The sequence below is a fragment of the Crocuta crocuta genome, unplaced genomic scaffold, assembly GCF_008692635.1.
Source record: "Crocuta crocuta isolate KB4526 unplaced genomic scaffold, BGI_CrCroc_1.0 scaffold72, whole genome shotgun sequence".
Taxonomy (NCBI): domain Eukaryota; kingdom Metazoa; phylum Chordata; class Mammalia; order Carnivora; family Hyaenidae; genus Crocuta; species Crocuta crocuta.
This window is the reverse complement of record NW_027529427.1, coordinates 9,352,652-9,380,448: the sequence shown is the minus strand read 5'-3', so window position 1 is coordinate 9,380,448 and position 27,797 is coordinate 9,352,652. Positions and strand designations below refer to the sequence as shown.

General features: G+C 40.1%; 1 protein-coding gene across 1 annotated transcript; it reads left to right on the top strand.

The window, feature by feature from the left end:
- On the top strand, nucleotides 1-27,560 carry ATP6V1E1 (ATPase H+ transporting V1 subunit E1). Its single transcript, XM_077759262.1, has 9 exons — nucleotides 1-180; nucleotides 5,266-5,331; nucleotides 7,180-7,289; nucleotides 7,693-7,759; nucleotides 18,630-18,719; nucleotides 19,310-19,378; nucleotides 22,093-22,187; nucleotides 25,666-25,753; nucleotides 26,954-27,560. Exons 1-9 carry the CDS (start codon nucleotides 148-150, stop codon nucleotides 27,014-27,016), a joined length of 681 nt encoding a protein of 226 aa, XP_077615388.1. The 5' UTR covers nucleotides 1-147; the 3' UTR covers nucleotides 27,017-27,560.
- The last annotated feature ends 237 nt before the right edge of the window (nucleotides 27,561-27,797 follow it).

The window sequence follows — 27,797 nt, the reverse complement described above, 5'->3', positions numbered from 1 at the left end:
TGCCGTCACCTGGCAGAGACAGGAAGCTGGAGTTATAAAGCAAAGGAAGCCGAAACCTGCGCTGGATTCTTCTTTACTCTTGCTTCCACCGTCTCCTTCTAACCACTTCTCCAGCCAGTGTCCCTCCAGCCTAGCGCTACTTTCGCCATGGCTCTCAGCGATGCTGACGTGCAGAAGCAGGTGAGGGCCTGCGGTTGGGTCTGGCGAAGTCGCAGTGCTGGTCGCGGGGTGACGAACTGGAACCCGGCTCTGGGAGGACGCGGGCCTTGGGGCAGCCCAGATGTAGAAGGAGGGGTCCCTTACCCCAAGCCCCCGGGGCTTAGTGGTCTGTCTACGGGAGGGAGATTTGACCCACATCCCTTGTGTCTTCAGCTGGAGTTTCGCGCGCTGCCCCTTCGGATCTGCTGGCTTTTTGGTTCCCACCTCGGCGTTCCCTGTTTTCCCAGGGCTGTGGTTAACCAGGGTTGAAATGCAGATTGAACAAAAGGGTTAAAAACCTTTTCATTTGAGTTTTAACCCTGGGGGAAGGGTTCACAGTACGGTAAAGTGCTGACGGGAGACCACTGCTTCCAATGTTGTTTTAAGGTCATTCATTTTATGAATTATTTATCTTCAACTTGGTAGAATCCCCTTTATCATAATGACTGTAATGGTTGCTCTCTCGCTAGTGTGTACGTTAATATTTTGCTAATATTTATTAATAGTGCAGAATTTCTCTCACGTTTATGAACTCCAGCTCCAGTGTGACACAAAGTAATTAATGGAAATGGAAAAATGGAAAAAATTTTGGAAGTCGTGAACTTAGATTATTTTTGCAAGTGTATAAACAGTCCTGGGAAACTTTTGGGGTTTTTTTTGTTGTTGTTTGTTTGTTTTTTCTTTTCTTAATGTGGCGTACCTTCAAGTATGTGGGCAATGAGAAAGTTACAATTTCAAAGTCTCCCATGCTAATATATTGACATTGATAGGCCTGTAAGTTACATAGGAAAAAGTGGTTTCCATTTGCCCTGCCATAGGTACTTTGCAACCTGGTTCCTTGAATTTAGTAGTCATGTTGCCAAAAGGTTTTTCAGAGAAAGACGCTTAAGCCTGCAATTTAATCTTTACATAATTTAGAGAACTAAGTCCATTTCTTTTTGAGGTACTAGGAAAATTCCCTGACTAAATCTCACTCACTGGCTTATGAATCTTCTTAAATGAGCAATAAAATAGTTTTCCTTGGATGTTTCCATTTCCTAGAAAATGACTGCATTTTATTTTTAATCTAATATGCACTAAGGAGAATAGAGTGTTTCTTCATCAGTGGTCTTGTGCTAATCATAAAGGGGAAATCCTGTAACAAAAATAGTGTCTGTGGAGGAGATTAAGAAATCTTAACAATACTCTTACAAAACAGTGGGGTTTTTAAATATATAAACTGCTATTTCTGATTTTTACTATAGGAAAAACTTGGTGCAGTGGAAAAGTACAGTGCCCTCCATACTTTCCAGTAGTCACAATTATAGTGCTGATTCTCTTCTTCCACTTGTTCCTTCATCTTTTTCCTACCCTGGTTATTGAAGAATAAGGCTTCCCCGGAAAAAATCTATTAAAAAGATAAAGTGTATTTCCTTAGACCGAAACCATTTGTTTTTTCTGTAAAATTGAAAGATGAAGAAATCTATTCTCTGCCCCTCCACACTCGTGTAAGCTCCATAAGGGCAGTGTGTTATGTTTGTTTTTTTACGGAGCGTATGGTTATTTCATCAAATTTTTGAAGGAATGTGACTTCAAAAAACTTAAAATCTAGTAGGGTTAGCAGGAAGAAGAGAAGTATTTTTTAAAGGCCAGATTTTTCTGCCTTAGGGGTGGAGTTAAATGTCCTGAAGGGTTTGACTGTTTCTCCTGTTGGAACTCTTGAAGACAGAATATGATCATGTTGGCTGTAAACAGGTTCTCTGGCCTGGGTTAAAATGAGTGTGTTTTGCTCTAGGCTGTGCTGGTCTAGTCAAATCTGGTAGCAGAGGGTCCAGCATGATTGATAAAGGCAGATAATGCAGGTTTGAATCAGGGTTCACCTCTAAGGCCCATGCCTTGTGGCATTTATAAACACCTGTTTTGATTACTGTATTTAAAGTATTTTAAAATTCCAAACTAAGGGCGCCTGGGTGGCTTAGTCGGTTAAGCGTCTGACTTTGGCTCAGGTCATGATCATGGCGGTTGGTGGGTTCGAGCCCCGCGTCGGGCTCTGTGCTGACAGCTAGTTCAGAGCTTGGAGCTTGTCTTCGGATTCTGTGACTTCCTCTCTCTCTGACCCTCCCCTGCTCAGGAGGTCTCTATCTCTCTCTCAAAAATAAATAAAACATTAAAAAAAATTTTTTTAATAAATAAATAAAATTCCAAACTGAGTTCAGTAAGGCTTCAAAGTGAACTTGTGTAGATATGATTCCTCACCATGAACACACACACAGATTTGTGGGGGTTAATGCTTTTAGCAAGGTCACAGTGATTTTTCTCTGCAGTGTATCTCTGAATTAGGGACCCCAAATATTTCAAGGCCTGAGATTGCATATGTGTAGTATTATCTATGAAATAGGCTCTGATTATTATATTTATTTTGGTTCCTCAAGCATAGGGTAGCTGCTAAGAATTTTGATTTTAAAAAAGTCTTCCCTTTTAAAACCATACTGTGTATTTTCTTTAAGACTTTGATGCCATGAGTTTTTATTAATGCACTTTAAAATACATATATAAAACACATACTCAGCCATTTTTAAGTGTACAGTTAAATAGTGTTACGTATGTTCACGTTATCGTAAAACACATCTTGACTCACTTTTGCACACCTGTGTGTACCTTAGATTTATAATATCTTTGTGGCACATGGAGAAGCTGGAATTGTTTCCAGATTGTTAAACTCTAAAAAGTTCTTGGGGGCGCCTGGGTAGCTCAGTTGGTTAAGTGTCTTACTTCAGCTCTGGTCATGATCTCACGGTTTGTGAGATTGAGTCCCGCATCAGCCTCTGGGGTGACAGCTCAGAGCCTGGAGCCTGCTTTGAGATCTCTCCCCCTCTCTCTGCCCCTCCCCCCTCTCTGCCCCTCCCCCACTTGCACTCTCTCCTTCTCACAGATAAACAAAAATATATATATTTATATAAAAAATAAAATGTATTTGAGATATCTCAGCAGGCTTAAAATACCCAGCAGGTTCTCATTCACTCAAAAATGTTTATTGATCACCCAGTATAGTGGCAGTTGTTCCTTTCTGGGGTTATGGGTGATACAAAAGACAAGATCTCAGTACACACAGAGCTTACCTTAGATGGGAGGATTAATAAACACAATGAATTAATAACCTAGAGGTTGTTGGTATTTTTAAAGTCAGCTTTTTTTCTTTTATTCATAATTTCTTTCAGATAGAGCCCCTATGAAATGAAACTACCAGTGAGTTTGATTAACTGGGTTACTTGTATATTCACTTGGGTGTATTTTACATCTTCCATGGGAGACAATACTTCATTTATGAGTCTAAATTGGATCATTCACCCCAAGCCCCATTCAGAAGTCTTCGGTGGACTTTATTCTCTGTTTGTAGCCAGACATCTAAAGCCCTTTAACAAGTACCTTACCTTATAGTTTAGTTGCAGATAGGGACAAGTAAGCAAGGAATTATGAATATTTGTTTAGGTAGAGGAAGTGTGGAGGTGACAAGTTCAGAAAAGATTTTCCAAAGGAGGTAACAATTAAGCTAGCTGAATCCCAAGAAGTTAGCTAGATGAAGGAGGAGGAAGAGTATTCCAAGTGGAAGGAACAGCATATTTGAAATATAGGAAATGAGGAAGAGAGTGGTGAATTCAAGGAACAGAAAAACTGAAATAAGTTTAGTAGGACAGGAACCAAGAGTCTAAAGAGTGGTGAGTGGTGAAGGTTATATTTCATATGATGTTGGCAAGGTAAGCACTGACCAGATCATGTACTTTCTAAAATCTTTGCACTTTATCGTAAAAGAAGTTGGGGGTCTGGTGGAGTGTGATATGTGATGAGACTGACATTTTTGAAGGATCTTTCTGGTTGCAGTGTAGAGTTGATGAAAGAAGAAACAGGGTGGGAGCCAGGAGACAAATTTGGAAGCTGTGGTAATAATTCAGTTGAGAGACATGATAGCAAAGACTAGGATAGTGGCCAAGAAGATGGAGAGACATGGACAAATAAAAGAACTATTAGAAGAGAGAATTGATAGGACTTGTTGGTTTATTGAANGAGCATGCGACTTGATCTCAGAGTTAAGAGAAGTTCGAGTTCCATGTTGGGTGTAGAGATTACTTAAAAATATAAAAAAATCTTTAAAAAAATAAAATATTTTTTAAAAAATTGAAAAAGTAAATCTAAATAGCTCTTTGATCTGCTTTATTAGAGATGGAGAAGAGAAAAAGAGGATCCTGGCTAAAAGGGGTATGAAATATCAGGAANTATTTTATATGACGATAAAAAGGGGTATGAAATAGAAGAAGATATATATTCAGTCCTCCCTCCCCCATAGACTCCCAAGTTCCTTGAGAGTAGAAAAATGTTCTGTGATATTGAATATTGCATCTGGTCCATTTGCTAGAGCAAATTCCAGATTATAAGATACTTGAGACCAGAGGCGCCTGGGTGGCTCAGTTGGTTAAGTGTCCGACTTTGGCTCAGGTCATGATCTCACAGCTCATGGGTTCGAGCCCCAAATCCCTTCGTGCTGATAGCTCAGAGCCTGAAGCCTGCTTCAGATTCTGTATCCTTCTTTCTTTTCTTTTCTTTTCTTTTTCTTTTGTTTTTTTTTTTTGAGAGAGAGAGAGAGAGAGAGAGAGCGCGTGTGTGAGCGTGAACAAGGGAGGGACAGAGAGGGAGGGACAGAGAGGGAGGGAGACACAGAATGTGAAGCAGGCTCCAGGCTCTGAGCTGTCACACAGCCCGACGCGGGGCTTGAACTCACGAACCGTGAGATCATGACCTGGTGTTGAAGCCCGACGCTTCACTGATAGAGCCACCCAGGTGCCCCTGTACCCTTCTCTTTCTGACCCTCCCCTGCTCATGCTGCCTCTCTCTTTCTCAGAAATAAATAAATCATTAAAAAAAATTTTTTTTTAAAAGATACCTGAGACCAGAAATTACCTCATTTTTCCTTGTATACAAAGCCTGACACATAATATGCATTTAATAAATGATTGATTGTTGAATGAATCAGAAAAGATAGATATATTTTCTTCTTTTACTCAAAAATAAAATCTTTTCATTTTTTTCTTACAGATTAAGCATATGATGGCTTTTATTGAACAAGAAGCCAATGAGAAAGCAGAAGAAATAGATGCAAAGGTGAGATTTCATTTTCTAGGTTTAAGTTATAATTTCATATTGTTTTTGCTTTGCTAATCAGTAATTGGTAAAGTTGTTTAACAACACATCACATAGGACTGCTAAGAATATCTTTTACCTTTTTAAAATAGTTTTTTAATGTTTATTTTTGAGAGAGAGAGAGAGAGAGAGCATGAGTGGGAGGAGGCAGAGAGAGAGGGGGACAGAGGATCCGAAGCAGGCTCTGTGCAGAGAGCCCAGTGCCCTAATGTGGGACTCAGTACGAGGCTCGAACTCAGGAAATGTTAGATCGTGACCTGAGCCAAAGTTGGACACTTAACCGAGTGTCCTCTTAACTGAGCCACCCAGGCACTCCAAATATCTCTTCTTTTTAATGTTAAAAATAAATTTTCCTTTCTAAGTATTCTAATTGCCAATAAGTGTCCTGAAATTTTATGGTAGGGAGTAGAAAAGTAATGGGTTAATTTTCTCATGGAATCTGGAATCCAGACATTTACCATCTATGGCTAATTATGATAGCTGGTTGAGGAGGGTGTAGTTTTGGGGTGCCTGAGTGGCTCAGTTGGCCACCGAGTCAGTCTGACTTCGGCTCAGGACATGATCTCACAGTTTGTGAGTTTGAGCCCCATGTTGGGCTCTGCTGATAGCCCAGAGCCTGGAGCCTGCTTCAGATTCTCTGTCTCCCTCTCTCCTCCCCTCCCCTGCTCACTCTCTATCTCTCGCTCAAAAATAAATAGACATTTAAAAAAATGAAAAAAAGAGGTGTAGTATATTTATGTTGTGATTTTGCTTTTTCATTAATTTTTCCTTGTTTTTAAAAAAATTTTTAGAAGTTTATTTATTTAGAGAGAGCACATGGGAGGGGTGGAGAGATAGGGAGAGAGAGAGAATCCCAAGCAGGCTCCACACTGTCAACACAGAACCCAATGCAGGGCTCAGACTCAATGAACTGTGAGATCATGACCTGAGCCAAAACCAATAGTCGGCCACTTAACTGATTGAGCCACCCAGGTACCCCTAATTTATAATTTTAAAAGGACTATTAGACTTACCTTATTTTTCTGATCTGTGGAGGAAAGAATGTTGTTATAATTCTTTTATTTTATAGGGGAGGACTAAAATTGAGATTAATTGACCAAATTTTTAGGCAGTAACCCAGATCTTCTAAACTCCAAATTCTGTGTTCTTTTCATTAGCCCCCGAGTATGCAAATGAATTAAATTTAGAATACATAGTGACTTTTTTTTAATGTTTGTTTATTTTTGAGAGAGTGAGCATGAGTGGGGGGGGTGCAGAGAGAGAGGTGGGGGGACAAAGGATCTTAAGTGGGCTTCACACTGACAGCAGAGAGCCTGATGTGGTACTCAAACCCATGAACCACAAAATCATGACCTGAGCTGAAGTTAGATGCTCAACCAAGGCACCGCAATGATTTTTTTCACATACAGAACGTTTTATCAATATATCCTTTATGACTTTGTGGGTAGGTACTATTTTTCTTTTTTTTTTTTTCTTTTAAGTTGGACATTAACTGTGTAGGCTCTATACCCAACATGGGGCTTGAACTTAGGACCCTTAGATCAAAAGTGGCATGTTCTACCAACTGAGCCAGGCAGTTGGCCCTGGGTACAATTATTCTTTATTGTATTTTTAGTTTTCTGGTTCATCATTTATGATGAAAATCAATGGTTATCTCTTTTAAGTAAATTAGAAATAATTTTTGAAGACAAGTCATAATCTTCCTATATGGAAAACGATGATTATAAGCAAGTACCACTGGTTACCAGCTGCTTAAAATAAAACTCCAAATCTGCTGTAATTAATTAATAATAATTAATTCCTTGGTAGGCAGAGGAAGAGTTCAACATTGAGAAAGGTCGTCTTGTGCAAACCCAAAGACTGAAGATTATGGAATACTATGAGAAGAAAGAAAAGCAGATTGAGCAGCAGAAGAAAATGTAAGTAGATCCTGATTACAGTATTAGTTACAGAAGCTTTGAAAAGTCAGTGGGATAAGAGAAAAAAAAAAGCAGGTGCTTTGGAGTCAGGGAGGCATGGGTTCAAGTCTTAACTGTACCAACTTCTACTTTTCTGACCTTGGGCAAGTTGCTTAATTGTTTTTCTTTGTGAAAATGGCAGCTGCATCAGATTTATTGAAAGAAATTTGGAATAACTGATATGAAACTTCTTGCCACTTGGTAAGCCCTTAATATACTTTTTTTTCTTTGAAAATAAGTTGATAGAAACCACTCTGGAGTATATGCAAAAAAGAGTGTGCATTCATAGGAAGCTTTATATTTCTTTCTCTGCAGTTTCTATTTTTTATGCTGTACTGATACTATTTTTCCATATCTTTTGTAGTCAGATGTCTAATTTGATGAATCAAGCAAGGCTCAAAGTCCTCAGAGCGAGAGATGACCTTATTACAGTGAGTAATTAGCCCCTATTATAAAATTGTAAAATGTTATTTTGTTAACCTAATATAGAGAATGCATTAGTTAGCATTAGCTAATTAAGAAGGTGAATGATTGTTAGAAAACAGTTGGTCATCAAATCATTATACTAGGTATTGTAATAAATACAAAGTGAATAAAATATTGCCATGTCTTCAAAGACCCTCTAACAGAGCAGATAGGCTCTCTTGGTCATACAGTACTTGTTGGGTGGACAGTACAGTATGTGAGGATGATAGGGACTAATAAAGTTAGTAAAATTATGGCCATGAGTGCAAAGCTAAAAGAGCTTCACCTATTTTCAGCAGAAGCTATTAACATTTTTATTTTATGAAAATTATCATAAATAGAGTTCGTGGTAAGAATGTATAGGCTAAATATAAGAGGAAAGAGGTTAGGGGCGCATGGGTGGCTCAGTCAGGTAAGCATCCGACTTTAGCTCAGGTCATGATCTTGCAGTCCATGAGTTGGAGCCCTGCGTTGGGCTCTGTGCTGACAGTTCAGAGCCTGGGGCCTGCTTCAGATTCTGTGTCTCCCTCTCTCTTTGCCTCTCCCCCACTCACTCTCTGTCTCTCAAAAATGAATAAACGTTTAAAAAAGAAATTAGAAGGAAGAGGTTAGACACAAATAACCACTTGGGAAGTATTATCATCTAAGGAAGAAGGCAGAAACCTACTGAAACATACCGTTTAGTTCAGAAAGTTTGAAGGAATTTGAATTAGGGACTCCTGGCTGGCTCAGTCGTTAGAGCATGCAATTCTTGATCTCGGGGTTGTGAGTTTGAGCCTCACGTTGTATGTAGCATTTACTGAAAAAAGTGTTCACATAAAGGTATTCAAATTATATTTCAGGAGCCAACAATGATGCCTGTTGTTTCCACTGTTTTTCATTGTTACAGTGGAGACCTTAGATTCCTTTAAGGTGTGGAAACAAGAATTATACACAATTTGGGAAGGAATAAATAATTTTTTTCACAGCTGTGATTACCTATACAAAAAATAGAACATCTGAAAAACAGTAAGAACTAGTAATTAATTCAAAATGGTGACTGGCTATAAAGAGAGTATACAGAAATTAATCGTTTTTATATATACCAACATAACCAATTAGCAAGTAAAATAAAAAGTGGATTTCTTTGTGATGATTGCAAAAGTTAAATTATTATGAATGAATGCTAGTGAATAAACTAGCATTTATATGAAAAAGCTATAAAACTAAAAATACAAAATTTGAATACATGGAAAACATAACTTTTTTTTGTCTATTTGTTTGAGAGAGTGTGTGCACATGTGAGCAGGGGAGGAGCAAAAAGGAGGGAGAATCCCAAGCAGACTCCAGGCCCAGCACAGAGCCTGATGTGGGAGTTCAGTCTCATGATCCTGAGATCATGACCTATGCTGAAATCAAGAGATGTACGCCTAACTGACTGAGCCACCCAGGTGTCCTAAAAACATACCATTTCCTTAGAAGATTTAAGAAACACAAATGAATATTGTAAGAGGGCAATTCTTATTAGCTGAATCTTGTGTGGCAGCCATGAGAACTGAGTAAGTATATCAGTGCTGACAAGTTTTACAGGAAGACTTTCCAGACATTGACAACTGACTGACTCCTCTTCCTCTTCCAAGTCCAATGCTAAATACTGAATTTCAGAGCTGGTTAACTAGGAATGATGGTTGTGTTAATGAAATGGGAAGTTCAGGAGGACAAGCTCTTTTTTTTTTTTTTTAAAGTTTGTTTATTTTTGAGAGAGAGCAAGCATGCACCCACAAGCAGGGGGCGGTAGAGAGAGAGAGAGAGAGCCATAGAATCTGAAACAGGCTCCAGGGTCTGAGCTGTCAGCACAGAGCCCAACCTGGGGCTTGAACTCACAAACTGTGAGATCGTGACCTGAGCCGAAGTTGGATGCTTAACCAGCTGGACCACCCAGGCGCTCCTGGAGGGCAAGCTCTTTTAAGAATAACTAGCTTACTGGGGCGCCTGGGTGGCTTTGTCAGTTAAGCGTCCTACTTTCGCTTAGGTCATGATCTCGCGGTTTGTGGGTTTGAGCCCCGCGTCGGGCTCTGTGCTGACTACCAGCTGAGAGCCTGGAGCCTATTTCAGAGTCTGTGTCTCCCTCTCTCTCTGACCCTCCCCTGCTCACGCTGTCTCTCTCTCTCTCTCTCCTAGAAATTTAAAAAAGAAAAAAAAATAGCTTACTTTTGGACATACTTTAAGGGGCCAAGACATCTCCAGTTGGAAATGTTTGTCAGGATGTTAAGTGAGAGTCTAAAGTTCAGGACAACAGAGATTGCTTATTAACATAACCTTCATAGCACTTTAAGTGTGAATGCTTTTAAATCCTAGGAGTATGGGAAAATAAGAAATCTGTTGCTAAGTTATCTTGCTACATGGGAATGAATAGTTCATACTCTATAAAATACAAAAGGAGGACTAGACAGCTTTTTGTAGAAATGTTGACTGCAAAATGTTAATACCTGAGGGTAGCTGTTACCCTGAGTGGTTTCACTAAAATGTTGAGTTTCTGTAACCAGTGGTTGATTTCCTTCCACAGGATTCAGATTTCTTTAGCAATGGGAATTGATTGACCTAGTTTATAAACTGCTCTTAAAATAATAGTATGTGCTTCGAGAAAGTAGGTTGTTGTAAAGAACTGGGGCTTACGAGTCTTAGCTTTGCCATATTAGTTTGAGTAAATTATTTCTGACCCTCAATTTCCTCTTTCCAAATATATTAATTATGACTCTGTATTCAGAGGGCTGGGTTTTTCTCTTCTTGTTTTAATTTTTTAAGGTTTATTTTAGAGAGAGAGCATAAGCATGAGGCAGGGAGGGACAGAGTGGGAGGGAGACACAGAATCCAAAGCAGTCTCCGGGCTTGAGCTGTCAGCACAGAGCCTGACACAGGGCTCGAACTCATGAACTGTGAGATCATGACCTGAGCCAAAGTCAGACACTTAACTGACTGAGCCACCCAGGCGCCCCTTCCCTACCTCCTTGATTGGAGTTTTAGGTAGTGTTAAAAGTCCTCACATACTTATTTCCAGATTTTTTATAGTGGGCTGCTTTTACAGATGGCTAGTATTGCTCTTTACAAGTTGACTTTACTTAATTTTGTTCTCTTACAGCAAACCTATCTCCATACTCCACTCCTCTTTGCTTGACCATTGTTGATTGGTCAATTCCAGCCCAAAGAGAAAAATGCTTGAGGGATTCCACAGTGAGGAGGGGCTACAGTTTCTTTCAGCCAAAAGTCTTAAAGTCTTATATAGTAAATGCTTTAAATCCTTATGCTCATAAGCTTCCTATATTGGAAAGCCTTAAGTAACTTCTTAACCAGGCTGTTCGGCTTGAATTAATAACACCTCTGGGGGTTAGCTTATTCTGATGGACACCTAAAATTAGAGGTTGTTTTTGAGTACTTCTTAATAGTTTCAATTAATTCTAAAAAAAAAGAAAAGAAAAATTTTAATTGTAAAAATATTTTGTGAGGGCATCGTGTTCCACCAAGTTTCTTTAACCCCCCCATNCCCCCCCCCCCCCAAAAAATTTTTTTTTTTTTTTTTTTTTTTTTTTTTAAATACGTGCTCTTCCTCCTCTGAACTTAAAGAATGTTTTTCACATTACTGCTGTCATCATGTCTTTCAGTGTCTGGGCTAACTCAGAATTATAACCCTGTCTTCAGACTCCAGATCTTTGTGAGGAGATGGAATTTACCTGTTTAAATATTTCTTGCTATGAGGGCTTAGTCTGCTTTGTGCAGAATATATTTGAGAATGACTGTTGTTGTGGGGGAGATTTTGAGGCTCTACTTTCTCTTGAACCCTCAGGAACTAGAAAAGTTATTTTTGTTTGTTATTTTATTTGGCTTTGGGTTTTTTTGTTTGTTTGTTTTTATTTGATTTTTTTGGTTTCAGGAGTAGAATTTAGTGATTCATCACTTACATATAACACCCAGTGCTCATCACAAGTACCCTCAGTACCCATCACCCAATTAGCCCACTTCCCTCCATCAACCCTCAGTTTGTTCACTAAACTAAGAGTCTCTTATGGAGGGACTAGAAAAATCTTAAAAGCTAATCACACTCAGTATAGTGAAAAGGGTAATGGCCTTATAGTTTCTTTAGTTGATTCCTTTATTAGAGGTTATCATGGCAATACCTCTGTCAGCTAAATGCTTTAAAGCAAAAGGTAGCTGATATTCTATAACAAATGGAAATAAAGCCAACTTGATATAACCACCTGGGAAAAATGTGAAAAAGAAAGTGACTGTTATCTAGTAATTACATACTTAGAAGAAGGAAAAGGATGGTCCTTTTTGACATTTTGTTGTTAACTTTTTTTCCTAAGATTTTATTTTTAAGTAATCTCTCTACCCAATGTGGGGCTCAAACTCACAACCCTGAGATCAAGAGTTGCATGCTCCACTGATTGAGCCAGCTGGGTGCCCTTGTTGTTACATGTACTTGGTTTTCATCATTAAAACAAAATAGGGGGGCACCTGGGTGGCTCAGTCGGTTAAGCGTCTGACTCTTGACTTCACCTCAGGTCATGATCTCATGGTTTGTGAGTTTCAGCCCCACATTGGGCTCTGTGCTGATAGTGCAAAACCTGCTTGGGATTCTCTCTCTCCCCCACCCTCTGTTCCTCTTGTGTGCTCTCTCTCTCAAAATAAATTTTAAAAAATAGAAAACAACAACAAAAAAGCCAAAATGGGAGCTACTGAATGGGAAAAAATATTTGTAAATAATGTATTCAATAAAGGGTAAATATCAGAAATATATAAAGAACTTACACAACTAAACACTAAACCACCTCCCTGAAATAATCTGGTTAAAAATTGGATGGAGGACTTAAATAGACATTTTTTTTCTAAGACATATCGTGGCCAACAGACATATGAAATGTGTTTGATATCAGTAATCATTAGGGAAATGCAAATTAAAACCACAGTATCAGCTCATACCTTTCAGAATGGCTGTCAAAAAGATAAGAAATCACAGGTGTTGGCTAGGATGTGGAGAAAAGGGAAACTTCATGCACTGTTAGTAGGAAGTATAAACTGGTGCAGCCATTCTGGAAAACAGTATGGAGGTTCCTCAAAAAATTAAAAATAGAAATACCATATGATCCAGGGTGCCTGGCTGGCTCAGTCGGTAGAGCATGTGACTCCTGATCTCAGGGTCATGAGTTTAAGCCACACATTGGGTGTAGAGATTACCTTAAAAAAATAATAAAATAAAAATTTTTTTTTAATTTATTTTTTTAAGTTTATTCATTTTTTTTTTTTTACAAATAGTTTATTGTCAAATTAGTTTCCACATAACACCCAGTGCTCATCCTCACAAGTGCCCTCCTCCATGCCCATCCCTCCTACCCCCTAAAAATATTTTTAAAAAGGAGAAATACCGGGGCGCCTGGGTGGCTTAGTCGGTTGAACGTCCGACTTTCGCTTAGGTCATGATCTTGCGGTCCGTGGGTTCGAGCCCCGCGTTGGGCTCTGTGCTGACTGCCAGCTCAGAGCCTGGAGCCCGTTTCAGTCTGTGACTCCCTCTCTCTCTGACCCTCCCCTGCTCACGCTGTCTCTCTCTCTCTCTCTCTCCTAGAAATAAATAAAAATATTAAAACAAAAAAAAAAGAAATACCATATGATCCACTAATTCCCCTACTGGGTATTTACCCACAGAAAATGGAAACACTAATCAAAAAGATATATGCAGCCCTACTATAGCATTATTTACAATAGCCAAGATACAGGAGCAACCCAAATGTCCATTGATAGATGAATAGATAAATAAGATGTGGTGTATATACACAATTGACTGTTATTCAGCCAGTAAAAAAGAATGAAATCTTGCCATTTGTGTCAACGTGAATGAATAAAAGGGTATTGGGCGCAGTGAAATGAGTCTGAGAAAGACAAGCACCGTATAATTTTGCTTATATGTGGAATCTAAAAAACAAGACAAGTGAACAAACAGACTCATAGATACAGAGAACAAACTGGTGGTTGCTAGAAGGGAGAGTGTTGGGAGATGGGTGAGGTAGTGAAGGGGATTAAGAGGTACAGATATGTGTCATGGAGATGAAAAGTACAGCATAGGAAATACAGTCAATAATATAATGTCATATAGTAACAGATGGTTGACTGCACTTCCGGTGGTGAACACTGAATAATGGGTAGACTTGTCAAATTATTAGGTTGCACACCTGAAACTAATATAACATTGTATGTCAATTATACTTCAGTAACAAAAAAAGTACTTGGTTTTGCTTAGGTAAATTTAGCAAAAGTTGCCTGCTAACTTGTTTCAGGTTTCAAACTATACTATTTTGCTGTTACTTGGGCCCATTTCTCAATAGGACTTTGTTAGGAAAGGACTTCTACTTTGGGTTATAAGCAGGGAAGCAGTAAAAGAGAATTTTCTATCCTTTCCTCATTTATTTATTTACTTATTTTTAATATTTTATTTATTTCTAGGAGAGAGAGAGACAGCATGAGCAGGGGAGGGTCAGAGAGAGAGGGAGTGACAGACTCTGAAACAGGCTCCAGGCTCTGAGCTGGCAGTCAGCACAGAGCCGTATGCGGGGCTCGAACCCACGAACCGCGAGATCATGACCTGAGCGAAAGTCGGACACTTAACCGACTAAGCCACCCGGGCGCCCCCCTTTCCTCATTTATTAACAAACTAGAATCTTGCAAACTCCCCTGGGAATTTTAATCACTTTTTCAGTTTTGTGCAGAATGTAAAAGTGATTTTTCTTTTAGGGGAAAAAATTTAATTAGTATATTAAAACTGCATTTTAAAGTTTAAAACAATTATAATACTCCTATCTTTTCTCCATTTAACAAGTGATGTAGTCTAGTTAAAATATAATTATACTGGGGCTCCTGGGTGGCCCAGGAAGTTAAGCATCTGACTTGGTTTCAGCTCAGGTCATGATCTCACAGTTCATGGGGTTGAGCCCTATGTCCGGCTCTGTGCTGACAGAAGCCTGCTTGGGATTCTTTCTCTCCCCCTCTCTCTGCTCCTTCCCCATGTGTTCGAGCATGTTCTCTCTCTCTCTCTCCCCCTCTCTCTCTCTCTCCCCCTCTCTCTCAAAATAAACTTAAAAAAAAAAAATATATATATATATATATAAAATACAAATATAAATGGGGGCACCTGAGTGGCTCAGCATCTGACTTCAGCTCAGGTCATGATCTCATGGTTTGTGAGTTCAAGCCCCACATTGGGCACCAAGCTGACTGTGTAGCCTGCTTGGGATTCTCTCTCTGCCCCTCCCCACTTGTGCACTCGCTCTCAAAATTAATAAATAAACTTTAAAAATATAATTATGACAGGCGCCTGGGTGGCTCAGTCGGTTAAGCATCAGACTTCAGGTCAGGTTATGATCTAGCGATTCACAAGAACAAGCCCTGTGTGGGGCTCTGTTCTGACAGCTCAGAGCCTGGAGCCTACTTCAGATTCTGTGTCTCCCCCTCCCCCACTCACATTCTGTCTCTTTAAAAATAAGCATTATAAAATATATATATATACACATATATACGTATATATATGTATAATTATAAGTGAAAAGTATGAATCATTGACCAGTGAATGGCATCCGGTCATATTTGGTTTGGTGACAGAGTATATATTATAACATAGACTGAAATACAGGAATAGGTAAACCATGTTCAAGTTAAAAGTTTCTAAAATAGGGGCACGTGGGTGGCTTAGTCGGTTAAGCATCCGACTTTCGCTTGGGTCATGATCTCGTGGTTCGTGGGTTTGAGCCCTGCGTCGGGCTCTGTGCTGACTGCCAGCTCAGAGCCTGGAGCCTATTTCAGTCTGTGACTCCCTCTCCCTCTGACCCTCCCCTGCTCACGCTGTCTTTCTCTCTCCTAGAAATAAATTAAAAAAAAACATTAAAAAAAAAAGTTTCTAAAATAGACAACCTGCAGTCATAACTTGATGTTTGGAATCCTTGCATTTTGGGCTTAAAGAGGTCAACTGGTTTATTGTCATAATTGGGGGCGGAAGGTGCTCTAAGAACAACATAAGAGCATTTGGGTAGCTTTTTAACAAGCATTTCTTTGCAAATAACTTATTGTATGTGTGGTTAGTCTTTATTTTCAGGTAAACAAAAAGTCACCTTGGATATACTGCCACTGGATTTTTGTTTTTCCTTAGTTCTGGATGTTCTAGAGACATTGTAATAATGCAGTATAAGGTTTTTTTGTACAGATGTTGAATTCAGTGAAGATAATCTTAAAGGTGTATAACAATATGTAAATCAGAATTTTTTCATACTGTTTTATTTGCTTTTATAAAATAGAAATTTTAAGTAGTTTGCATTACAGATTGTAATGACATGGATTCTCAGAGCACCTTCATGAAATTCTTGGGGGTGTCCAACCACAGATTAGAAATCTTCTGCAGTGGGGCGCCTGGGTGGCTCAGTCGTTTGAGCGTCCAGCTTTGGCTCAGGTTATGATCTCACGGCTGTGAGTTCGAGCCCCACATCGGGCTGTGTGCTGACAACTCAGAGCCTGGAGCCTGCTTTGAATTCTGTGTCTCCTTCTTTCTCTCTGCCTCTCCCTCTCTCTCTCTGCTCCTCCCTCTCTCTCCCTCTCTTTCTCAAATGTAAGCATTAAAAAAATCTGCAGAAACCAATTTTGTACTATTTATTATCTAAAAGAAATCTTCTACAGTAGTGCATGCTCATGTTTACAATTTTTCTTCATTTGTTAGTATGTTAGAATCAGTCTCCATGTGAAAGTGTGTTTGAACTTTGATTAGTTGTCTAATGTCAAAATTGACAGAAAATTGCTTGCAGAGTTAGTCTGTACAGGTGAAGGGCCACCATTCTTTTTTTTTTTTTTTTTAAACATTTATTCATTTTTGAGAGAGCACGAGTGGGGGAGGAGCAGAGAGAAAGAGGGAGACACAGAATCTGAAGCAGGCTCCAGGCTCTGAGCTATCATTGCAGATCCTGACACGGCTCGAACCCACAAACCATGAGACCATGACCTGAACCAAAGTTGCTTAACCAACTGAGCCACCTAGGTATCCCCACCGTTCTTATATACCATGATAAGATAGTAGGTGGTGCTATGGAAGTCTTTGAACTTATTTTGCTTTTTATTAAAACAGTTTTTTTAATTGATGCTAAAGTGAGTACTTGTGATTTTTTAAATAAATCTTGGTGCATTTGCACTTAGTAAATGTCAAATGAAACAAATGTTTGCTTGAAATTAGATGCGTGAATTGAGTGTCAGACAGAGTGCCCTCATGTAGGAGCTCCCTGTGGAGCAAGAGCTCACTGCAGGTGCCCCGCATGGCAGGGGTTCTCAGAGGGGTGGGGATGAAGGGTGACTCTCAGAACAAAGGGGTTTTCAACATAGAGGGCCCCTTCCTCCCGTCTACCCTCTCTCCCCAGACTCTGGCCTATAGATGAGCATGTGTCTCTCCTTCCTCCTTCAAACACCAAAAATCATAACCTTCCAAGGATTATACTAACTACAATAGACTGCGTCGAAGAATTTAATTAAGAAGCATTATCTCTGTCTTTTTAAAAGACCGGACTCCTCTTTTCGCCAGCTAGCCAATAAATGCTTGTTACTTAATGAGTAATTTCCAATGTGTTCTCTTTGTTATGTTTCCTGATAATCCCTTTTAATTTTTATTTTTAGTTATTTTTATTATAGAAGTCCATATTTAGTATAGAAAATACAGGGACGCCTGGTTGGCTCAGTCGGTTGAGCATCCTACTCTTGGTGTCAGAGTAGACATGATCTCATGGTTTGTGAGTTCGGGCCCCGCAGTGGGCTCTGCATTGACAGTGCAGAGCCTGATTAGGATTCTCTCTCTGTCCCTGTCTCTCTGCCCCTCCCCTGCTTGCTTGCGCCCTCTCTGTCTGTCTGTCTGTCTGTCTCTCTCTCTCTCAAAAATAAATAAAAACTTAGAAAATACAAACTAGCATAAAGAAATTTGAAATCATTGGTGGGTGAGGGGATGGGTTAAGTAGGTGATAGGAATTAAGGAGGGCACTTCTGATGAGCACCAGGTGTTGTACAGACATGTTGAATCACTATATTGTACACCTGACACAATTATATTGTATTATATTGTATGTTAACTAACTGGATTTTAAAGAAAAACTAAAAAAGAAAAAGAAAATTGAAATCATTGATAATCTAGCCTCCCAGGGGTAAACATTGTTGACACTTTGCTATCTATCCAGATATTATCTGTTTTTCTTTTTTTGTAATAAAAAAGTAATCATATTGCACAGTTGTCCTAATAGCTTGCTTTTTTAAAAAAAAGTTTGCTGGTTTTATTATTTTTTTAATGTTTTATTTATTTCTGAGAGAAGGAGAGACAGCATGAGCAGGGGAGGGAGACACAGAATGAGAAGCAGGCTCCAGGCTCTGAGCTAGCTGTCAGCACGGAGCCCGACGTAAGGCTCGAACCCACGAACCATGAAATCATGACCTGAGCTGAAGTCGGACGCTTAACCGACTGAGCCACCCAGGTGCCCCCTAATAGCTTGCTTTTAAAATCTTTATCATGTAGCTCTTTCCATGTTAGTTGGTGTTGTAGGTTTCTGAATTGATTGATAATCTGGGCTATCCTGCTTGAGTGTGAACTCCCCAGGAGCCATGATGATTCATGCTTCCTTGTATTGAAGTATAGGACTTGGTACAACATCCAGTTTATCATCTATCTCGGAACGTGTGTTGAATGAAAACAGTAATATAATGTGAAGTGATTGGGCCTGAGCCAGGACCCCTCCTCATGGTGGCTTCTGAGCAATGACCCACATGTGTAGATAGCTTTTTCTTCTCTTCTCTTTGTAGGACCTACTAAATGAAGCCAAACAGAGACTCAGCAAAGTGGTAAAAGATACAACCAGGTACCAGGTGCTGCTGGATGGTCTGGTGCTCCAGGTAACTTTATAGGTTATTGACAAGATGTGTTAGAGACCAGCCCATTTTTTTGTTCTGTCATCTCAGCTTTTTTCCTTTTGCTCTTTTCCTTGTCTAATAGATAAATGCATTAGAGGACAATATTGTCTGGTTGGATGAGACTTCCAACTTTATTCCTCTTTTATTTAGTCTTACTAGTCCTTTAGAACTCAAAGGTCAGATTTGCTTGCAACCTCTGGCTTTAAACTTTTTTAATTTGATTACACCACTGAAATACTTGATTTAAATTTTGGGGTTCAGACCAGAGATAGTATGCATCTTAAATGTTGGCTGCTTGTTTGTGGATTCTTATTTTACTTAGGTTAATTATAATAACATTTGGCCTCCACCTAGGTGATGTAAGAGAAGATTCCTCTTTAAATTTTGTTTCTACCACTGGAGTGTTGGGTGTATTTATCTGGTTTGTGATATGAAAAGCTTTTTACCATGTTCTCATAGTGTGTATTCTGTCTTTTTCCAAACTACATGAAAGAATTAGAAAAATATTTTGTTTTGCTGTTGAGTTTTATAAATTGCATTTCCTACTAATTCCATCTGATTGTGTCTTAAAGGGTTTGTATCAGTTGCTGGAGCCCCGAATGATTGTTCGTTGCAGGAAACAGGATTTCCCTCTGGTAAAGGTAAGGAGCTTAAAGAAGGAATCTTTTTTTTTTTTTTTTTAAATACATCAGAATGTTAGAGATGAGATTGCATGTTTTAAATAGATGATACCTCAGCCATGGAAATTATGGGTATCTTAACACATTGTGGATATTAAGTGTACCTAAGCCTCTAATTTCTTTTCATAAAGAGGTCAAGTTGCCCCATCTGAGTTAGTACCCTCCTCCTTTTCTGGGAACATTGGAGCAACATCATCTTCTGAGAATTCAGCAAAAAAACAGTCCATACTGCATTGAAGCAAAGATGGGCAAACAATCCCATCTAAAAGAGGCAGACTACTCCCAGACCAGCAAAGCGTGGCTGTAATGCAGTGTCTTCCTATACGTGGAGTAATAATGTGGGTACCAGAAAAAAGGTTGGTCAGCAGTGAAAACATAGGTGCAGGCCCAGAGGCAAATACTGAGGTGTTCGTCCGTGTCCTGTCTAAGGGAAAAAGCGCCCCGGTCTGAGGGGCGGCCGCTGCCACCATGGCAGGTACATGTAGGCTGTAGCATTAGATGGATGCTCTAGACCAAAGGACCCTTGAGTCAGAATGAGCTCTCCGAGCTCTGATTCTGTGTCATTGAGTTGCTCTTCAGATTAAAATTCTTTCATGTGGGATAGTGGCTCAGTCAGAAGAGCATGCGACTCTTGATCTTGGGATTGTGAGTTCAAATCCCATATTTACTTAAATAAAACCGTTAAAAAATTTTTTTAAACGGTTTTATTTATTTTTGAGACAGAGCACGAGCTGGGGAGGGGCAGAGAGAGAGGAAGACACAGAATCTGAAACAGGCTCCAGGCTCTGAGCTGTTAGCACAGAGCCTGATGCGGGACTCGAACCCACAGACTGCAAGATCATGACCTGAGCCGAAGTCGGACGCTTAACCGACTGAGCCACTTAGGCACCCCTAATTTAAACCTTAAAAACTGAAATGAAATAAAATTTTTCCATGCAGTTTGCTCTCAGGCAAGGATTGAGTGATTAGTCCCTTAGCAATTTTTTTTTTGAGAGGGAGAGAGAGAAATGGGACTCACCAGATGCAGGGCTCGAAATCACAAACGTAAGATCATGACCTGAGCCAAAGCCAGAAGCTTAACCAACTGAGCCACCCAGGCACCCCTAGCTAACATTTCCTTAGCAATTATACTTCGTATTATAAATTAGTACACTTAATAATACATAATATATTTGCATTCTTAATATAATTTGTTTCTCAAGCAACTTCTAGGAAAGAAAAAGTTCTAGCTAGAGAACACAGGTGTTGATCCCTCTCTCTCTCTGGTATAAATTAATTAAGTTGTAATTCTAGGGACATCTGGGTGGCTCAGTCAGTAAGCGTCTGACTCTTAATTTTGGCTCAGGTCAAGATCCCAGGGTTATAGGATTGATCCCTGAGTCAGGCTTCACGCTCANCCCCTCCCCCCTCCCTCTCTCCCTCTCTTCCTCTGCCCTTCTCTACCCCCCTGCTCTCACATTTACATGCTCTCTCTCTAAAATAAAAAGATAAATTGTGATTCTGCTTTATAAATCATGCCCGTAACCCGGATCCACGTTTGTGCTTACAGCCTGTGTAGGAACCTGTAAGACAGAAAGCTAGACCTACTGGATAGTTCGCCAGGGTGATAAGCATTCTCTGGAGGCAGGCCTGAGCTGCCAACTGAAGTTCCTTTTAAGAAAATGTTATTTACATGTCTACTCACAATCCACTAATTATGTTTTATCACACTAATTATAGCATTATTTTTTCTCCTGACGTGCTCATTTGTTTTTAAAATTGTCAAATGTACATAGTATAAGATTAGCATTCTAGGTGTACAGTGGTCTTAAGTACATGCACACCGTTGTGCAGTCATCACCCCAGCGCCCCATCCGTCTCCAGAACATTTTCATTTTCCCAAACGAAATTCTGTCCACATTAAGCACTGGCTCCCCATTCCCCCATCCCCAGTCCCTGCCAGCCACCGTTCTACTTTCTGTGTCTCTGAATTTGACTACACTGGGTACCTTTTACTGGTAGAATCCTACAGTATTTGTCCTTTTGTGAGACTTTTGAGGTTCATCATGTGGTAGCATGTGTCAGAATTTCCTCCCCCACCCTTTTTAAAAAATGTTTATTCATTTTGAGAGACGGAGGAGGGGAAGGGCAGAGAGAGAAGGAGACCATCTTAAACGGGCTCCACACTGTCCGCACAGAACCCGACTCAGGACTGGAACTCAGGAACTGTGAGATCATGACCTGAGCCGAAATCCGGAGTCGGATACTCAACCGACTGAGCCATCCAGGCGCCCCAAATTTCCTTCCTTTCTAAGGCTGTATTGTCTGCATATATCACATTTTGTTTAGCCATGCATCTGTTAGACACTTGGGTGAATTCTACCTACCTTTTGGCAATTGTGAATAATGCTGCTGTGAATGTGGTTGTACTGATACCCGTTCAAGTGTCTCCTTTCACTTTTGGGTACATACCCAAAGGTAGGATTACTGGATCATATGGTGATTCAGAGTTTTATTTTTTTGAGGAACTGCCATACCATTTTCCACAGCAGCTACACCATTTATGTTCCCACCAGCAGTGCATCTCTTCTTTTACCTGATAAATAAGTAGGAATACCCTTCCTTGTATAGTTGGCTGATCTTTTTGATGCCTGCTGCCTGGTGTCTACTAAGCCTCTTGTTTTCTGTTTTTCCAGGCCGCAGTGCAAAAAGCAATTCCTATGTACAAAATCGCCACCAAAAAAGATGTTGATGTCCAAATTGATCAAGAGGCCTACCTGCCTGAGGAAATGTAAGGAGTATGCTGCTTTAACACCTAAGCTTCTTTCACTGTGAGAATGGCCTCTGTGCTGAGTCTTTCTGAAAGTTTTCTGTGAGGCACTGTTTACTACAGGAACGGAGGTGTGCTGGTGTTCCACTTGTAATTGTTGCTCGTTTTTCTCTGTCACTACTGTGGTGTTCCCTCTTGTTAAATCGCTAGACATACTCTCAACGTCCTGTTTCCTGTGGGCACTTAGTTTATGCTGCAGAGAGGCAGCACTAGTTCTTTACCCAGAACTCAAAGCTGGGTCCACATCTCTGTATCAGATGCAAAGGAAGAGAATTGTCACTTCTAAGTTTCTTAGAAATAAGAAAAGTAATCCCAAATAATAGTGACTAGTGTGTAGACTAATAAAAGTTTCTAATAGTTAGGTTCCTTAGATATAGAATTGCAATTACCAGTGGTACTTCCTGCTGTGAGGAAATGACCAGTCATTTCTTCAGCATCCCTGAGAAGCTTGGGGCAGTTGGGATAGGTAATAGGAACTCCTGACAAGGTCAGAGCCAAGGTCGTTTTCTTGATTGCGCCTGTGTGTCTGATGCTGTGTAGGCACACGTTGACTGACATTGCAGAGAGTCCTTGAGACACGTGAACCTGGTTGAAGAAGCACCAGACATAGGTTTGAATCCCGAGTTGGCCTTTTGTTAGCTATGGGACCTGGAGACTGATTACCATAATTTGTAAAATGGGATCAGTGCTTTTAGCTTTTTTGTTTCATGAACCGAGAAGAGATGAGATTGTACATGTGTTATAAACTGAGATATAAGCTGGTGCCAAAAGCTTCAGTATTGTCAGATTTAGGTTTGATTCTTCACATACTAGCTAGGTGCTCTTGGACTACTTACTTAGTCTCTTGGAGACTTATTTCCTCACCTCTAAATTGGAGCAGTAGCACCTCCCTCACAGAATTCTTGGAAGCTTAAATGAGATAATATCTGTACAGCACTTAATGCAGTGCCTGCTACATTCAACAGCAGATGATCATTGTTAATGGAGATTAACTACACAGGACATAAAACACTTAGTTCAGAGCCTGGTAAATAATGTGTTTTAGTCTTGAAACTTTTGGGGGCCAGATATTTTGAATATGTGTTTAGAAAAGCAATAAAGTACACATGCTACATGTTACATGATGTCTCCAACAGGGTCTGAGGCATCATCCTGCGATCAAATACATTCATATTTCTGAATGGGAACCTAGGAATAATCACACTACAAGGGAAAAACACATAAAGATTCACTAAGTCATTTGCTGCCACTGACTAGAGGTCAGTTCAGCTTGTGGAGACACACAAATTAATTAGACTTTTGTTCTGACAGCTTTTTGAATTTCAGAAATGTGGATAAGGAACTGCAGACTTATTCTAGTGCTAATTCAAAGTAGAATTTTAAATATTACTGTTTTATTCAGTCAGTTCATTTTATTGAATCTCTTTAAACCTGTTTTCCTATTTGTAAAATGGTGAGGATACCAAGACCTTGGTGGGGTTATTATGAAGACAGAAGTCGTGGGCAACCCTAGGCTTTCCATTCAGTGAGTGCCTGGCACACAGTCGATATTCTCAGACAGTGGTGGTCTTCCTTCCCTTACTTCCTCTGTGAGGACAGAGAATTCTGTCACAGACATTGGGGTCAGGATTTCCGCAAAGAACCAACCGTGTCCTTATGAAGGATCTAGTCTGTTTAGAGAAACCAAAGATAGATTTAACAAAGAAATAAATGCCAGGGGAGGAAGAATAGAGTAAGAAAATAATATTAACGTCCTAGTCCATTAAAACTTTACAAAGAAAATTTGCAAAATCTTTTCCCAGGCTTTGTCATACAGCTTGCTTATTTAATACAATTATTTGATAAAACTCTAATGTGGTAAAATAATGTCATTCCAGGGGAATTCTTTTAAGAGCTGGCCTATTATATGCCTTAAGCCTCTAAGTGCTAGAAACTTTAGAAATGACAGACGTGAGTTGTGGCTTGGGGCACCTGGTTGACTCATTCAAAGGAGCATGTGATTCTTGATCTTGGGGTTGTAGGTTCGAGCCCCATGTTGGAGAGATTACTAAACAAGAGTAAATAAAAATTGGGGCACCTGAGTGGCTCAGGTTAAGTGTCAGACTCTTGATTTCGGCTCAGGTCATGATCTCTCAGTCATAAGATGGAGCCCCTCATCCAGCCCAGTGTGGAGCCTGCTTGGGTTTCTCTCTCTCTGCCCCTCCCCTGCTTATGCTCCCTCATTCTCTCAATAAATAAATAAACTTTAAAAAAAATTACTAAACAAAAATAAACGCACAGAGGAAAAAGAAATGAGTTGTGTTTAGAGGCAGACCTTTTCTCCCCCCCATTGAGAAAAAGTGCACTTGCATAGGTGGGGAAGGGGTAGAGGGATGGAGGGAGGGGAGGAGAGAGAAAGAGAAAAAGAAAATGAATGAATCTTAACAGGCTCCACACTCAGCACAGAGCCCAACTCAGAGCTCAATCTCACAACCATGAGATTATGTGAGATCACAACCTGATCTGAAATCAAGAGTTGGATGCTTAATGGACTGAGCCACCCAGGTGGCTCTAGAGGCAGGACTTTTTTTTTTTTTTTACTGTTTATTTTTGAGAGAGCATGAGTGGGGGAGGGGCAGAGAGAGAGACACACACAGAATCAGAAGCAGGTTCCAGGCTCTGAGCTGTTAACACAGAGCCTGACGCAGGGCTTGAACCCACAAACCTTGAGATCATGACCTGAGCTGAAGTTGAATGCTCAACTGACTGAGCCACCCCGGCGCCCCTACAGGCAGGACTTTTTTTTTTTTTTTGAGAGAGAGCTAGAGACAGCATGGGCAGGGGAGGGTCAGAGAGAGAGGGAGACACAGAATCTGAAGCAGGCTCCAGGCTCTGAGCTAGTTGTCAGCACAGAGCCCGATGCGGGGCTCAAACCCACAAACCGTGAGATCATGATCTGAACTGAAGTCGGATGCTTAACCAACTGAGCAACGCAGGTGCCCCCAGAGGCAGGACTTTCTAAGGTCTAGTTTGGCACAAGATTGCTGTGGTACCTATAATCTGATATACAGTGCAGTTATGAAAATTGCTTTATCAGTACCTGCTGGTAATTAGCAGGATTGGATCTTTGAGAAATATTCAGATAAGGACTCCATTGATTTGCAAAATGTAACTAAATCCTTCCCCTTTCCATTTTGTTGGGGAGGGCTGGTGGTTAGAATTAAATTAGGTGCTAAGCATAAAATGAGATTGGCACATAGCAGTCACTTGGTAAATGACAGTTATTATCACCATCCATACCTTAAATTCTCAGAGGCTTAAGCTTATGTTTATTGGTCCCTTATATTATTTAGATACACCACACACCAAAACAGTTTTCTTTCAAGAGAAGAAAGTAAATGTACCATGTGTCTCTCTTACTCAAATCTATAAAAATTGTTATTTCCTGTGTTCTTTGTAGAGCTGGTGGAGTTGAGATCTATAATGGAGATCGTAAAATAAAAGTTTCCAATACCCTAGAAAGCCGGCTGGATCTCATAGCCCAGCAGGTAAGTGTGGGAATACTTCTTATTAGTTGGTCTGTTGTTGCTTTGAAGTGGTACAGAGAACATATGTCCATTCCCTGGAATTTGAGTTTGTCCACATTTTGTGACATTTTCTTGAATGGGTAGTGGGCATTTAGTGGCATTTACTGAGGTGATACCATTTACATGAGAGTGGATTTGGGGTCAAATGAGGATTTATTTATTTAGGATTCTAATAGAAACATTTTACTCCATGTAGAGATGCTTAGCAGAGTCCCTTTCTCTAGTAAGAATGGTGGGATCTAAAGTAAATGTTGTTTAAAGGAATTCCCATAGTGCTGCTGGCTCTCCAGATGTTTCCAGCTTTGCACAAATGAGCTCCAGGAAAATCCAGTTGTCTCAAAATGCGGTGCCTCTTTCAGTGGTGGTAGTCTGCTGCGGTGGCTGCTGACTTGTCTTACAGTGAAAGCACTTTGACCTTGCAGATCATCTCCTGGTTACTTATACCCTAAAGCTGTGTTTCTCATTACAGTAGCCACTACATCTGAATAAATTCAAGTAAAATTAGAAAATGAGTCCCGTGGTTGCACTGGCCACATTTCAAATGCACAAGTGGCCTGTTCATAACCTTAGAAGTTTGAGCTTAAATCCTATGGATTTTTCAATTGCCATAATGACCAGGTGCCTCCTCACAAACTTGCATTATGTGTTTTCTGCTTGGCACATAGTAAGCACTCAGAGATTTTGTTGAAAGAAAGAACATAGGTGATTCAGAATATTGTTAAGGGATCCTCTCTTCTCCCTACATTACAGAGTAACAGAAGCCTTAAGCGGTAAGGGCGCCCTGCTGGCTCGGTCAGTAGCGTGCGACTCTTGGTCTCAGGGTTGTGTGTTCTGGCCCCACATTGGGTGTAGAGATTACTTTAAAAAAAAAGAAGGCTTAAAATATAATTTTAATAAGTAAATGGATAATTAATGGCTTTAGTTTTAGTTGTTGTTGTTGTTGTTTTCTTCGTCTTCTTAAGCAGTCAGCCATAACCACAAATTTGTGATTGGTTAAGTTTCTTGCCAGGGATTCTGTAGATTGGATGCACTTATTAGCTTTGTGATTTCCTTCCCAGCCACACAGGGGTCAGTGACTCGCCACTTGCAGTTAAGATGTGCAGTTCTTCCATATTTTCCTATTGGTAACACTTACCTATTAAAGACTTTATTTCTTCACAGATGATGCCAGAAGTACGGGGAGCCTTATTTGGTGCAAATGCCAACAGGAAGTTTTTGGACTAAGCCTTTGGGAGAGGTGGAGTTGATCCATTGCTCTCCGGCTGTGATGTGGAAGTTTCTGATATTTGAAGAAACAAGATACCTGTGTGGCTTCCTCTTCGCTCTCCTAATATTCTGTATTTATCAGTGGATACCCTTCTGTAGCTAATGCCTGTGGCCTAATTGTTAACAATGAGAGCAAGTTCTGCTTAATGTAATCAGGAAACCTTCTAGCATCTCTAAAAGTAGCACAGCTTTCATTTGCTTCTGTAGCATGGAGGTGAGGGTATCAGATGGTGGTTACGGGAGCTTCACCAAGTCTTTGCTCTTCCTCTGGTTTCAGTTCTCCACTCTAGAGGGTGACGTGTATGGTGTTCTCTGATATTAAGTCTCTGCTTTTAGGCTTAAAATGCATGGCGCCGGGGGGTGGGGGGGCACACATTCCTTCTAGCAGTAGTAGCTTCCCTGTTAACCTGTTTGGGCCTAGAAGTGTTCCTCATCTGTAAATGTGATTTAAAATCTAAGCCATGAATATGTTTTATTTATTAAAACAAAAGGTTTACATGGATTTCATTGTGATTTATTATGCAAGGCTCTACAGGTGTGTGGTTTGAGAGGGTCCAGTTCTTCCTGAGCTATCTAGAAAGGCAGCATTTTCCTAATCCCTATAGCATTTGCTGTTCGACAGCTGTCACTACTTGAAACCATTAACCCTCTGTGTCCTCTGGCACTTCCTGCTCACTTTTACCAGGCCCTTCTCCAGAGGTGTTCCTTGTAGCCCCTTAGGATCTTTCACACATACCAC